This window comes from Priapulus caudatus, unplaced genomic scaffold (assembly GCF_000485595.1).
Source record: "Priapulus caudatus unplaced genomic scaffold, Priapulus_caudatus-5.0.1 Scaffold308, whole genome shotgun sequence".
Lineage (NCBI taxonomy): Eukaryota > Metazoa > Priapulida > Priapulimorpha > Priapulimorphida > Priapulidae > Priapulus > Priapulus caudatus.
The window spans coordinates 144,999-156,401 of NW_014577369.1; the positions used below are offsets into that span (position 1 = coordinate 144,999).

At 43.6% G+C, this 11,403-nt stretch overlaps 1 protein-coding gene across 2 annotated transcripts in view; it reads left to right on the forward strand.

Moving 5' to 3' along the window:
* The window catches only part of LOC106808829 (clathrin heavy chain 1-like), a 26,546-nt gene that overhangs the window by 1,525 nt on the left and 13,618 nt on the right, over nt 1–11,403 (forward strand). For both annotated transcript variants that reach the window (XM_014811702.1, XM_014811701.1), the window contains exons 2-20: nt 896–1,103; nt 2,104–2,232; nt 2,430–2,569; nt 2,793–2,954; nt 3,576–3,689; nt 3,916–4,089; nt 4,361–4,558; nt 4,931–5,131; nt 5,422–5,514; nt 5,775–5,957; nt 6,317–6,454; nt 6,655–6,819; nt 7,688–7,868; nt 8,060–8,130; nt 8,648–8,866; nt 9,606–9,748; nt 10,388–10,510; nt 10,704–10,815; nt 11,034–11,156. In XM_014811702.1, coding sequence (XP_014667188.1) covers nt 896–1,103; nt 2,104–2,232; nt 2,430–2,569; nt 2,793–2,954; nt 3,576–3,689; nt 3,916–4,089; nt 4,361–4,558; nt 4,931–5,131; nt 5,422–5,514; nt 5,775–5,957; nt 6,317–6,454; nt 6,655–6,819; nt 7,688–7,868; nt 8,060–8,130; nt 8,648–8,866; nt 9,606–9,748; nt 10,388–10,510; nt 10,704–10,815; nt 11,034–11,156 — 2,877 coding nt within the window. The remainder of the gene's footprint in view (nt 1–895; nt 1,104–2,103; nt 2,233–2,429; nt 2,570–2,792; nt 2,955–3,575; nt 3,690–3,915; nt 4,090–4,360; nt 4,559–4,930; nt 5,132–5,421; nt 5,515–5,774; nt 5,958–6,316; nt 6,455–6,654; nt 6,820–7,687; nt 7,869–8,059; nt 8,131–8,647; nt 8,867–9,605; nt 9,749–10,387; nt 10,511–10,703; nt 10,816–11,033; nt 11,157–11,403) is intronic.

Sequence of the window (11,403 nt, forward strand, 5' to 3'; positions counted from 1 at the left end):
CATGGTTACAAGTAAAGATTTTGGCAAAATTTATGTTTGTAAACAATATACTTTAATACTGATAAGCTTGAAACGATTTGAAGTTTTCCATCGTTGCACTGGTATATATTCCTGTTTATGGCTCATTACGTTTCTTTTTACAATGCCACCGCATAAACACGGTTTAGAAGCAATGCCTTTTGCCAACCAGTAAACTGCGCATGAGCCAAAATGACGTAGTTTGTTTACCAACTTGAACGCTCCTATTTCTAAATTGGTAAAATTTATTTCAATTCAACATTTTGCAATCATATTACAGTGTTATTAATGAAAATAAAAATTTGAATTAGTAGATATTCTGGCAGAGCTACATCTCATGCTGTCACGTTATAGATAACTTTTAGGATAATATGTGTTGTAGACTAGTCTACAGTGTAGTTGTTCATGTTTAAAAGGGGTATATAATTATAAACGAAGTTTATCATCTCATCTCACTCTCATATTGCCCTCAAAAACAGGGAAGCAGCAGATGGAATTTACTACAGAATGACTAATTATCACGTTGTCTGTTGTATAATACCATAGTATGTGATTTAAACCAATAGAAGTTTCATTTCTTTGTAATTGTTATCCTAGCTAACGTTGAAGGATCATTTCAGTACAAAAATTAGGCAACAGCCTTTGCCTTTGGTTGATGCAATTCTGTGTGGATGTATAAATAAAATTTACTCGTGTATCTCGTAAATACATGCAATATAAACATGCCACTATGCCACTGATCAGTCTAAATAGAGTTTCTGTTGCTTTGGAAATAACTATTAGGAGTAGATGCACAGGCTTTACTTCAGAGTAGCAGAAAGCATTCGCAACACAATCTTACATTTCTTAGTGTTTAATCTTAAATTTTTGCGTTCAGCTTCAAAATATCGGCATCAATGCCGCGAACATCGGATTCTCCACACTCACGATGGAGTCGGACAAGTACATCTGTGTCCGAGAGAAGGTCGGCGAGACGGCACAGGTTGTTATCATCGACCTTGCTGATACCGCTAATCCAATACGCCGGCCAATCACAGCTGACTCAGCTGTGATGAACCCCGCCAGCAAAGTAATTGCATTGAAGGGTACGTATAATTCTATATTTGGGTCATAGTAGGTGGTTGTGTCTGTCAGCTTATAGTTGTTACTGTATTTGATAGCATATATCAGACCTGCCAACCCTTACGATTTTTTCGAATGTACGATCAAACTGAAAAACTTACGATTTTTTACGACTTGTGAAAATTAATGTTTTTTACATTGTGAGACGAGAAATATCTGGCGATTGTGGGCGCAACCATATTGGATCACGCGTTCACGTTGTTCTTGCGTGATCTAGAGAATAATTTACTTGAGACTCATCTGCCTTATTCCTGCCTTCTCATTGAAAACAGTCCAATCACTCAGTTTTTTTGTTGGCATTGAAATTTCTGAATTTTTTTTCAATTTTTGTTATATAAGTCATTTCAGATTTTATCTGAACAGATAATTAATAAATTCATTAATTCCTATAAAGTAAGTGATGCCTTACTATTTTCATGAATCACAGGTTGGCAGGTCTGATATATTAGTCCCCTAGGCATATTAGATGCACCACTTTTAAACAGGGAATATGCAAGAAAAAAACTTTCAATGTATTTAAGCTTAATTAGTATTTAATGAAATGTACTGATCTAGGTATAAACGGTGATGAATATTGATATCATTCACCATTATTACCATAATTAAAAGTTTCTTTCGAAAGCTAAAGGATGTTTCCAAGTAAAAAGAATAAGATGAATGGGGCAGATATGAAAACTTAGCTATAGTAAACATCAAGTGACATTTGAGTAAATAATACTTAGGCTAGGTAGTAAAAATACTGGTAAGAAGATACAATAGTCAGTGTCTGGTGTACCATTTTAACATACAGGATGGTTCAACTTCGTATGAAAGACGCATGGCCAATTGTTGTATATTCAAGATAATGCTGCACTACCTATTCCTATATATATGTATTATAACAGTTGCAATTAACCTTCACTCTTACTTACAGGTGAATGTATGATCAGATAGAAATCTACATGAGATTGTTTTAATTTTCAGCGGGCAAATTGCTGCAGATTTTCAATATTGAGATGAAGAGTAAAATGAAAGCACATCAGATGGTGGATGAGATACAGTTCTGGAAGTGGATCAATGTTAACACTGTAGCAATGGTCACCGAAACTGCAGGTAACTACTACACACACACTGTTACTTGCTAAACATCGTAATGTAAAAGCAATTACCTAAAATAGCCTAAATAAATTAGTCTAAAATAGCTTAACGTTTCCATTTAGTTTGTCTGTGCCACAATATTTCTTTCTCTAACATGCCCTGTTTAGTAACTGGCAGTGTGAGTCATAGCTGTGTGGTGGTGTTGTGTGCAGTTTATCACTGGGCAATGGATGGAGACTCGCAGCCGGTAAAGATGTTCGACAGGCACTCGAGTTTGGCTGGATGTCAGATCATCAACTACAGAACTGACTCGAAGCAACAGTGGCTGCTGGTCATTGGCATATCTGCACAGGTTTGTGCAGAAAATGTAGAGGTGTTAAGAGTGTTAGAAAATGTGTCAAGTAGCCATTTTAACATAAAACAAAAAATATATATCTGGCCACATGGTTATTCAGTGTTATTCTGAAATGTGACCAGAAGTTATATTTAAATTTCAATCTATAGATGGTGCGGAACGTGCATGTGTACATCAGCTGAAATGTTATTGTAATATGTGTCTCTTCCCCACTCCACAGCAAAACCGTGTGCAGGGTGCCATGCAGCTGTACTCCGTTGAGAGAAAGGTCAGTCAGCCGATAGAGGGCCACGCTGCCGCATTTGCGCAGTTTAAGATGGAGGGCAATGCACAGGAGTCGACCCTGTTTACATTTGCAGTCAGAGGAGCAGCAGGTGGCAAGGTTAGTTCACAGCGTCGCGGCAGCGATACGAGGCACGCATGTTTGTGGCAGCTACACGAAAGCAAATTGCGCGTTGTCGTGACGCATGTGGCAGTCATCCAATGTTCACTGTGATCGCAGAATACTTTGTCCCTTGCGTTGTCTCTGTTTGTGAGATGCGCACGAAGATTGAAATCAAGTGGTTGTGAATGAGAAGCTAATGTGGCTAGTACTCTCAGGGGTCGAAATTAGCGGTATCCCGATATCCGCGGGATAGTAGATTCTTGTGTTGGCTACCAGATTTCAATGCTTGGTATCCTGCCGGGATAGTAAAAATCGGGATGTGTATACATTGTATCAAGCGAACCAGACAATGCGTCTAGACAATACGTCTGCAGTGTACTTGTCTGTGCATATCTGTGAATATGTTTTCATGTTTTTATATAATAATTACATTACATGTTAATAATTTTCAAATGCTATTATTGCATATTTCAAGATTTTGGATGCCAACATCGTTGAAATTACTATCCAAAAAATGGGATACCAGATCTTTGGGGTGGATACCAGATTTCAATACCTGGTATCCCGAATGGATACCATAATAAAAATCTAATTTCGACCCCTGTCTCCTGTTTGCAGCTACACATCATAGAGGTAGGATCAGCGCCAACGGGAAACACACCATTCCAGAAGAAGACGGTTGATGTGTTCTTTCCACCCGAGGCACAGAACGACTTTCCTGTTGCCATGCAGGTATGCTTCCTTCTTTAACCTCCTTTCGATCGCTACTACGACCCACGAGTGTACCCATTTTATATTCGTAGCAATGAATAAGCAGTAATACAAGCAGTATTTTTTGGATATCTAACTGGTGTTTTAATATCGTTGCGGTTGTACAGTTGTATTCTAATGATGGAAGGGAGGGCTCCACCTAACCTGGTGCACAGCGATAGATGTAAGCATTCTCATGCTGTTACAGGTGAGCCAGAAGTACGACGTCATTTTCCTGGTCACCAAGTACGGTTACATCCACTTGTACGACCTCGAGCTAGGTACCTGCATCTACACGAACCGCATCAGCGGCGAGACCATCTTTGTGACGGCACCTCATGATGCCACCAGCGGCATTATTGGAGTGAATAGGAAGGGCCAGGTATGACGTAGTGTTTGCGCGCAAACGTCAGTGCGTGAGTGCATTTGTGTGTTTGAGTGTGTGTGCGTGCGTGCATGTCCATATGTGCATCTGTGTGTTTCTGCGTGTGTGTATGCGTGCATGCGTGCGTGTGTGTGTGTGCATGGTGCGTGCGTGCACACATTGACTTTTGCTATTTTCTCGAGTACTCGTGCAGCTGCTGTCACGTCGGTGAGAGAGGCTGCGGTGTTGTGTGCCGTGTCATCAGCGAGATGTCGTGTGTTTCGTACAGGTGTTGTCGGTGAGCGTGGACGAGGACACCATCGTTCCCTACGTGACCAACGTGCTGCAGAACCCGGACCTCGCTCTGCGCATGGCGGTGCGAAACAACCTCGCCGGCGCCGAGGAGCTGTTTGTGCGCAAGTTCGACACGCTGTTCAACCAGGGCAGCTACTCGGACGCGGCCAAGGTGGCCGCTAGCGCCCCCAAGGTGAGATCCATGCGACATGTGTGCGCTCATGTCCGTTTTCGCCCGCGGGCGCACGTTTGCCGACTCCGCGTGACAATATAACCTCACGTTACCTTCAATAATATAACAATATTATAATATATAATAATAATAATTTAATTTCAATAATATAGTAATATATAATAATAATAATTTAATTTCAATAATATAGTAATATATAATAATAATATAACGTCATGTGATGACCTCGCGTTGCCGTGTCGGTTAGTCAGTTAGTAATACGCTCTCTCGCGCTTCTCCCAGCACGCATGCAGTGGCTGAGTCCACCCGACGTGACACGTCGCCTAATGGTATCGCGTGTTGGTTGCTGACATCTGACATTCCGCTACGTAGGGCATCCTGAGAACTCCACAGACGATCCAGAAGTTTCAGCAGGTTCCTACTCAGGCGGGCCAGACGTCGCCGCAGCTGCAGTACTTCAGCATCCTGCTGGACCAGGGCCAGCTGAACAAGTACGAGTCGATCGAGCTGTGCCGTCCCGTACTGCAGCAAGGTCGCAAGCAGCTGATCGAGAAGTGGCTGAAGGGCGAACAGGCAAGTGTCTGACGTTGGGAGTAGCCCATGTTCCTTTTACCAGTTTACCAACTTTTCTTTAGTCACGTTTTCGCCGCTAATCTCTGAATGTGGAGATGTTTTATGTAGTGTTTCACATTGAAGAGTAAATTTTCGAACACTTAGGAGATGCGGAATTAAGCATTTCCTATATGATATCCCTCTGATTAGCAACCAGTATAGTTAGCCGCTAACTGAGATAGCGTTTCGTATGGTTTTCCTGCAGTTCTTGTATTTTGTGTTTATAGTTTGAATGTTTCTTTTCTTGACAGCTTGAATGCAGTGAGGAGCTTGGTGACTTGGTGAAGCAGGCTGACCCAACTCTAGCACTCGCCGTTTACCTACGGGCCAATGTACCGAACAAAGTAAGTTGCATGGATGCGAGCATTCGCAATGTGCGGGCATTGCTGATCCAGGCTTATGTGCCAGCACATTCATGTGAAACACTGCGGTAGAAACTAGAAACTAGTTCTACTGAAGTAGTTCTAGTAAAAGCTTCACTGGAACTAAGGACAGTTCTGAGATATTGAAATCGAAATAAGTAAATAAGGCTGCTGAGACTTTGTTGTAAACATAAGGGACATCCGGAGGCATTCGTTGCATTTTGTTGCTTTTTTTCTCTCAGGTGATCCAGTGCTTTGCGGAGACGGGACAGTTCCAGAAGATCATCCTCTACTCGAAGAAGCTGGGCTTCACACCGGACTACATCTTCCTGCTACGCAGTGTGATGAGGGTCAGCCCCGACCAGGGACTGCAGTTCGCGCAGATGCTGGTCGCAGACGAGGAGCCACTCGCCGAAATCAACCAGGTAGGGGGCTGTACCTGGGTGTAATTACACTAATTACAGGTAGGGGCCTAATTACACTTGCTCCGAAGGCAACTTTGGAAATTTTGATGCTGCCCCCCTCGTTATCGTGGTGCCCCTAAAGCTCAGACGATAACCATGGCAATTAATCACCGTTGCCGTCGTATCTTGAAGTGTCCTCCTTGTCGTGGTGCCCCCCAAACAATAACGATGGCAGTGAATTCGCATTGCTGTCATACCCGGTATGGCTCTGTGCCTTTTGGGACCTCAAAATATGTTAAAAAGTAATTGCATTTCCCTGTCTTCGTACAAAAGGTGTAGGGCTCTTGTGGAAATTACACTTCCCTGTTTTCTTGCGCCAGATTGTCGACATCTTCATGGAGTCGAACCTGATTCAGCAGTGCACGTCCTTCCTACTCGACGCTCTGAAGAACAACCGGCCGTCAGAGGGCGCTCTGCAGACTCGTCTCCTTGAGATGAACCTCATGTCAGCACCTCAGGTAAACTCACGGGCGTCGAGCGGCGAAAGAATCGGCTACGTATAAAATTACGAGTGTAAAGTTGCTTGTGCCTGCATTAGCAAGCACTCAATCGTCAATAGCATCAACTCAATACTATGTGTTTGTGAGGGGATGTATTTACGTTTGATAGTGTCCGGCCATAGTATCTTTATCGTCACTTATTACTCGTGTGTTTATAGGTCGCTGATGCCATACTTGGCAACCAGATGTTCACGCACTACGATCGCGCGCACATCGCTCAGCTCTGCGAGAAGGCCGGTCTCCTTCAGAGGGCGCTGGAACACTACACGGACCTGTACGACATCAAGCGTGCTGTAGTTCACACGCACCTGCTGAACCCCGAGGTATGTAGGGCGGTAGGTGCTGCACTGGTTACAGTCCTTTGTCGGCATTAACAACTGCAAAGCGTGCTCTAACTAACTTACTGTTACTTACATAAATTAACATATAACTTATATATTATTTGTAACTTCCCGTGGAGTTACTACTGCATTACCGTGGAGATGGTAAGACGGAAATCTGGGATCCCCCAATCACTTGTCACTTGTTTGCGTAGTAGTAGACGATACTAGCTCTTCTTATAGACATGTCTGTTCGCTGCACTGTTTGTAGAGTAGTCACAGAGTTATAGTTGAGCAGTAGTCGCTTTTGCAGAGTTATTTTCGAGTGACTAAACATGACTACTAAAATGTGAAAAGAGTTTTTATAGTCAGCTAATGTAAACACTAACGGTCTGTTAACGCTTACCAGAATCTGATTGCTTTGACGATTTGTCACATTTTAACACCGTTTTCGCAGTGTGTAAGCAATCTTAGCATTCGAGTAAAATTGTGACGTGTGTTTACCAGTGGCTGGTGGTCTACTGACTTTGTGCCACGAATGTGAACACTAGCGATCTGTTACGCTTACCAGATCTGATTGATTTGTCACATTTAACACCGTCTTCGCAGTGCGTATAGTCTAGCATTAGTAGAGCAGTGAAAAAACACGGGGGCTCGGGGCGATTTAGCCCCCGAAATGCCAAAAATAGCCCCGGAAATGCCAAAAAGAGCCCCCGGATATTTGCATAGAGCTCAATGCAAACCAAATTTTAGAGTGCTATTTTCATGCACGGCGCGAGCTTGAAAAGTAGCCCCCGAAAAATAAATTTTTTCCCTGTAGTAGAGTATATAATCTTAGCATTCGAGTAAAATTGCGACGTGTGTTTTGCAGTGGCTGGTGGTCTACTTCGGATCGCTGTCGGTGGAGGACAGCTTGGAATGCCTGAAGGCGATGCTGACGGCTAACATCCGCCAGAACCTGCAGATAACCGTGCAAGTCGCTACCAAGTACCACGAGCAGCTCACCACAAACTCCCTCATCGATCTGTTTGAATCCTTCAAGAGCTTTGAAGGTAATTTTGTGTTCCTGTATGGATACTCGAAAAACATTTTGATCTTTTAAATGCGTAGTTATCGTATGGTATTGTCGATATATTCTACAGTACTAGTAAGGTTGTAAAAACATTGTAAAAGTGCTTGCCTGTGCAAGCATGCCTGTGTGCATATTGTGTGTTTAGAAAATTTTGTTTATACTTGTTTTCAGGTCTTTTCTATTTCCTTGGTTCTATTGTCAACTTTAGCCAGGACCCAGAAGTGCACTTCAAGTACATTCAGGTATGGAACGTAACAAGAACTTGCAACAAAATTTATTGACCTTATGCGAGAGGTGGATTTCCCAAACAAAAATAGCAAATATGAGTGGGAGGAGTGTTTCTGTTCCCTTGTTTTTGTCTCAAGCTCTATAGCCACAATATAATGCATGGTTAATAGTGCGTGTTTTTTTCACTAGGCTGTTGGGCTAGTTATACAATAAGACCACTAGCTATCTTTCGAATCTGCTAACCAAAATTCATTTAAACAATGCAAGAGCAATGCGTTAAATAATACCCGCCCATCATCGAATATATTATCCTGATTTAGTGACACCCAGCCATTTACATTTACAATCAGCTAGCAAAACATTTGCAAAACATTCAAAACTAACAATACTGCTAAAAGTACAAAAAAAAACTAGCAAAACATTTACAATCAGCTAGCAAAATATGCCGCTGGCTAGTAGTCTAGTGAGAATGTCGAAGCCGGCGACGTAGCACTATCTCGGCTCTCATGTCGCGTACGTCGACCGTCGCAGGCCGCGTGCAAGACCGGACAGATCAAGGAGGTGGAGCGCATCTGCCGCGAGAGCAACTGCTACGATCCCGAGCGCGTGAAGAACTTCCTCAAGGAGGCGAAGCTGACCGACCAGCTGCCGCTGATCATCGTCTGCGACCGCTTCGACTTTGTGCACGACCTCGTGCTCTACCTGTACCGCAACAACCTGCACAAGTACATCGAGATCTACGTGCAGAAGGTAGGCTGTGTTTTACGTCGTAGAAGTGTACTGCCTCTGTAGATGCGTACATGTAGCGCGTAGGCTACATAGTGGCGCGTAATATTACATTAACATTAGCTTTTGCACAAGTACATCGAGATCTATGGGCAGAAGGTAGGCTGTGTTGTGCGTCGTAGAAGTGTACTGCCTCTGTAGATGCGTACATGTAGCGCGTAGGCTACATAGTGGCGCGTAATATTACATGAACATTAGCTTTTGCACAAGCACATCGAGATCAATGTGCAGAAGGACGTTTGTGTAGATGCGTACATGTAGAGTGTAGGCTATGTAGTGGTGCGTAATATCACATAGACGTAAGTATACGCTAACGTAAGTAAACATACAGACATAAGCGTTTGCACAAGTACGTCGAGATCTACGTGCAGAAGGTAGGCTGTGGCGTACGTCTGTGTAGCCGTCTGCTTAGATGCATACATGTAGAGCGTAGGCTATGTAGTGGTGCGTAATATCACGTAAACGTAAGCGTTTGCACAAGTACGTCGAGATCTACGTGCAGAAGGTAGGCTGTGGCGTACGTCTGTGTAGATGCGTACGTGTAGAGCGTAGGCTACGTGTACGTAGTGGTGCGTAATATCACGTAAACGTAAGCGTTTGCTCAAGTACATCGAGATCTACGTGCAGAAGGTGTGTAGGCTACGTAGTGGTGCGTAAGAGTTTTGCGCATGTTCATCTGTGGCTATGTATATTTAATCGTTAGGTGAACCCTAGCCGACTGCCCGTGGTCGTCGGAGGCCTTCTCGACGTCGACTGCTCGGAGGACACCATTAAGCAGCTGATAGTCGCCGTGAAGGGTCAGTTCTCTGTGGACGAACTCGTTGCTGAAGTAGAAAAGAAGAACAGGTAAGGTTAGCTTAGAGGTGACGTGAGGAGACTGCACTTTGAACTTGAAGTTTCACTTGACATCGTTTTAGGTAGACTGAGCCTTTGATGTCCCTGTCGTAGATGTTAATATCCCGACTGCGTGCCACTAGTGAATCGGGGAGTAAACAAGAATGATGATATAAAGCGAGACTTGTGTTGTAACCGGAATAATCTTTAATAACTCATACAGTGCAGACACATCGCACAAAGAGACAAAGAACGCGCACACGCACATACGCGCGTGTGCCTCCTTCTGCGACCAGAACTAGAATCCCCTTCCTACATCTCTCTTCTATATATTCCCCCCAAAACTCATACAACTCATCCTGCATGCACATGTACCCGTTCTCCCAGACCGCGTCCTACCCCCATTTCACAATGACCCTAGAAACTGCCTAACCTAAAACCCACTTATCCAACTCCCTGTAACATCAATGTAGCCGCCCAATATGCGCGACGCTGCGTCTACACAGACTAACTGGTCCGTCACCAAACAACCCTAGTCTAGCCTCGCTGACTAATTCATGTAACACGTGCAAAACACATGTTACAGGGGGGGGGGGGTGAAGTCGTTAAAGTGTTTTGCAAGGCGATGACGTAGCTTGTGATATCTTACAGGATGAAACTGCTGCTGCCTTGGTTGGAAAGCAAGGTGCATGGTGGCAGCACAGAGACAGCTACCCACAACGCTCTGGCAAAGATCTACATTGACATGAACAACAATGCGGAGCGCTTCCTCAGGTGTGTCTCTGGAGTTGTGTATGCCACTGTAGGCTGTGGTTTGTTAGTTTCGTAACAGATGGTTGTAATATATCAATATCTGTCTATCTATCTAACTATATATATATATATACATCAGTATATAGTATTCGCCATGTAAATGAAATTATTTATTTATATTCGATCTCTATATGATTTTCGTTAATTTCCACAGAGAGAACAAGTACTATGACAGTGCTGTTGTTGGGAAATACTGTGAGAAACGTGACCCGCACCTGGCCTGCATTGCTTATGAACGAGGCCAATGTGACTTGGAGCTGATCAAGGTAATTTGCTGTAGAATCAATCTTTACACTTCAGACAGATAAGGAAGTAACTGCTTAATCACATTATATCCAGAGCCAGAGTGTTTAGCCTTGTACAGATGCCTTTTCCCACCTTGATTGCCATTTTTTTAATGGTACTCAAACAGCTGGTCATGTTAATTTAAAACACCTGGACTCGGTTGCTCGTTCACACGTTCTTTTATGTCTGTTGACACAAGGTTTGCAATGATAACTCGCTGTTCAAAAGCGAGGCACGATATCTTGTGAAGCGTCGTGAACCGGACCTCTGGGCTTCGGTTCTTCAAGAGGACAACCCGTTCCGGCGTCAGCTTATTGACCAGGTGAGATTTTGTTGTCATATAGCGATTCTCTCCCACCTTTCTCTTTCTCTTTCTCCCCCTCTCCCTCTGCTTCTTCCTTTCTCTCTCTCTCTCTCTCTCTCTCTCTCTCTCTCTCTGGAGTTGCTCTCTTGCTCTCACCTCCTTCTCTCTCGTCTTTCCCCTTACTCTTCTCTCCCACCTCGCCTCTTTCACTCCCTCTCTCTCTCCTTCTCTATATATATATAGAGAGAAGAGAGAAAGAGAGCGA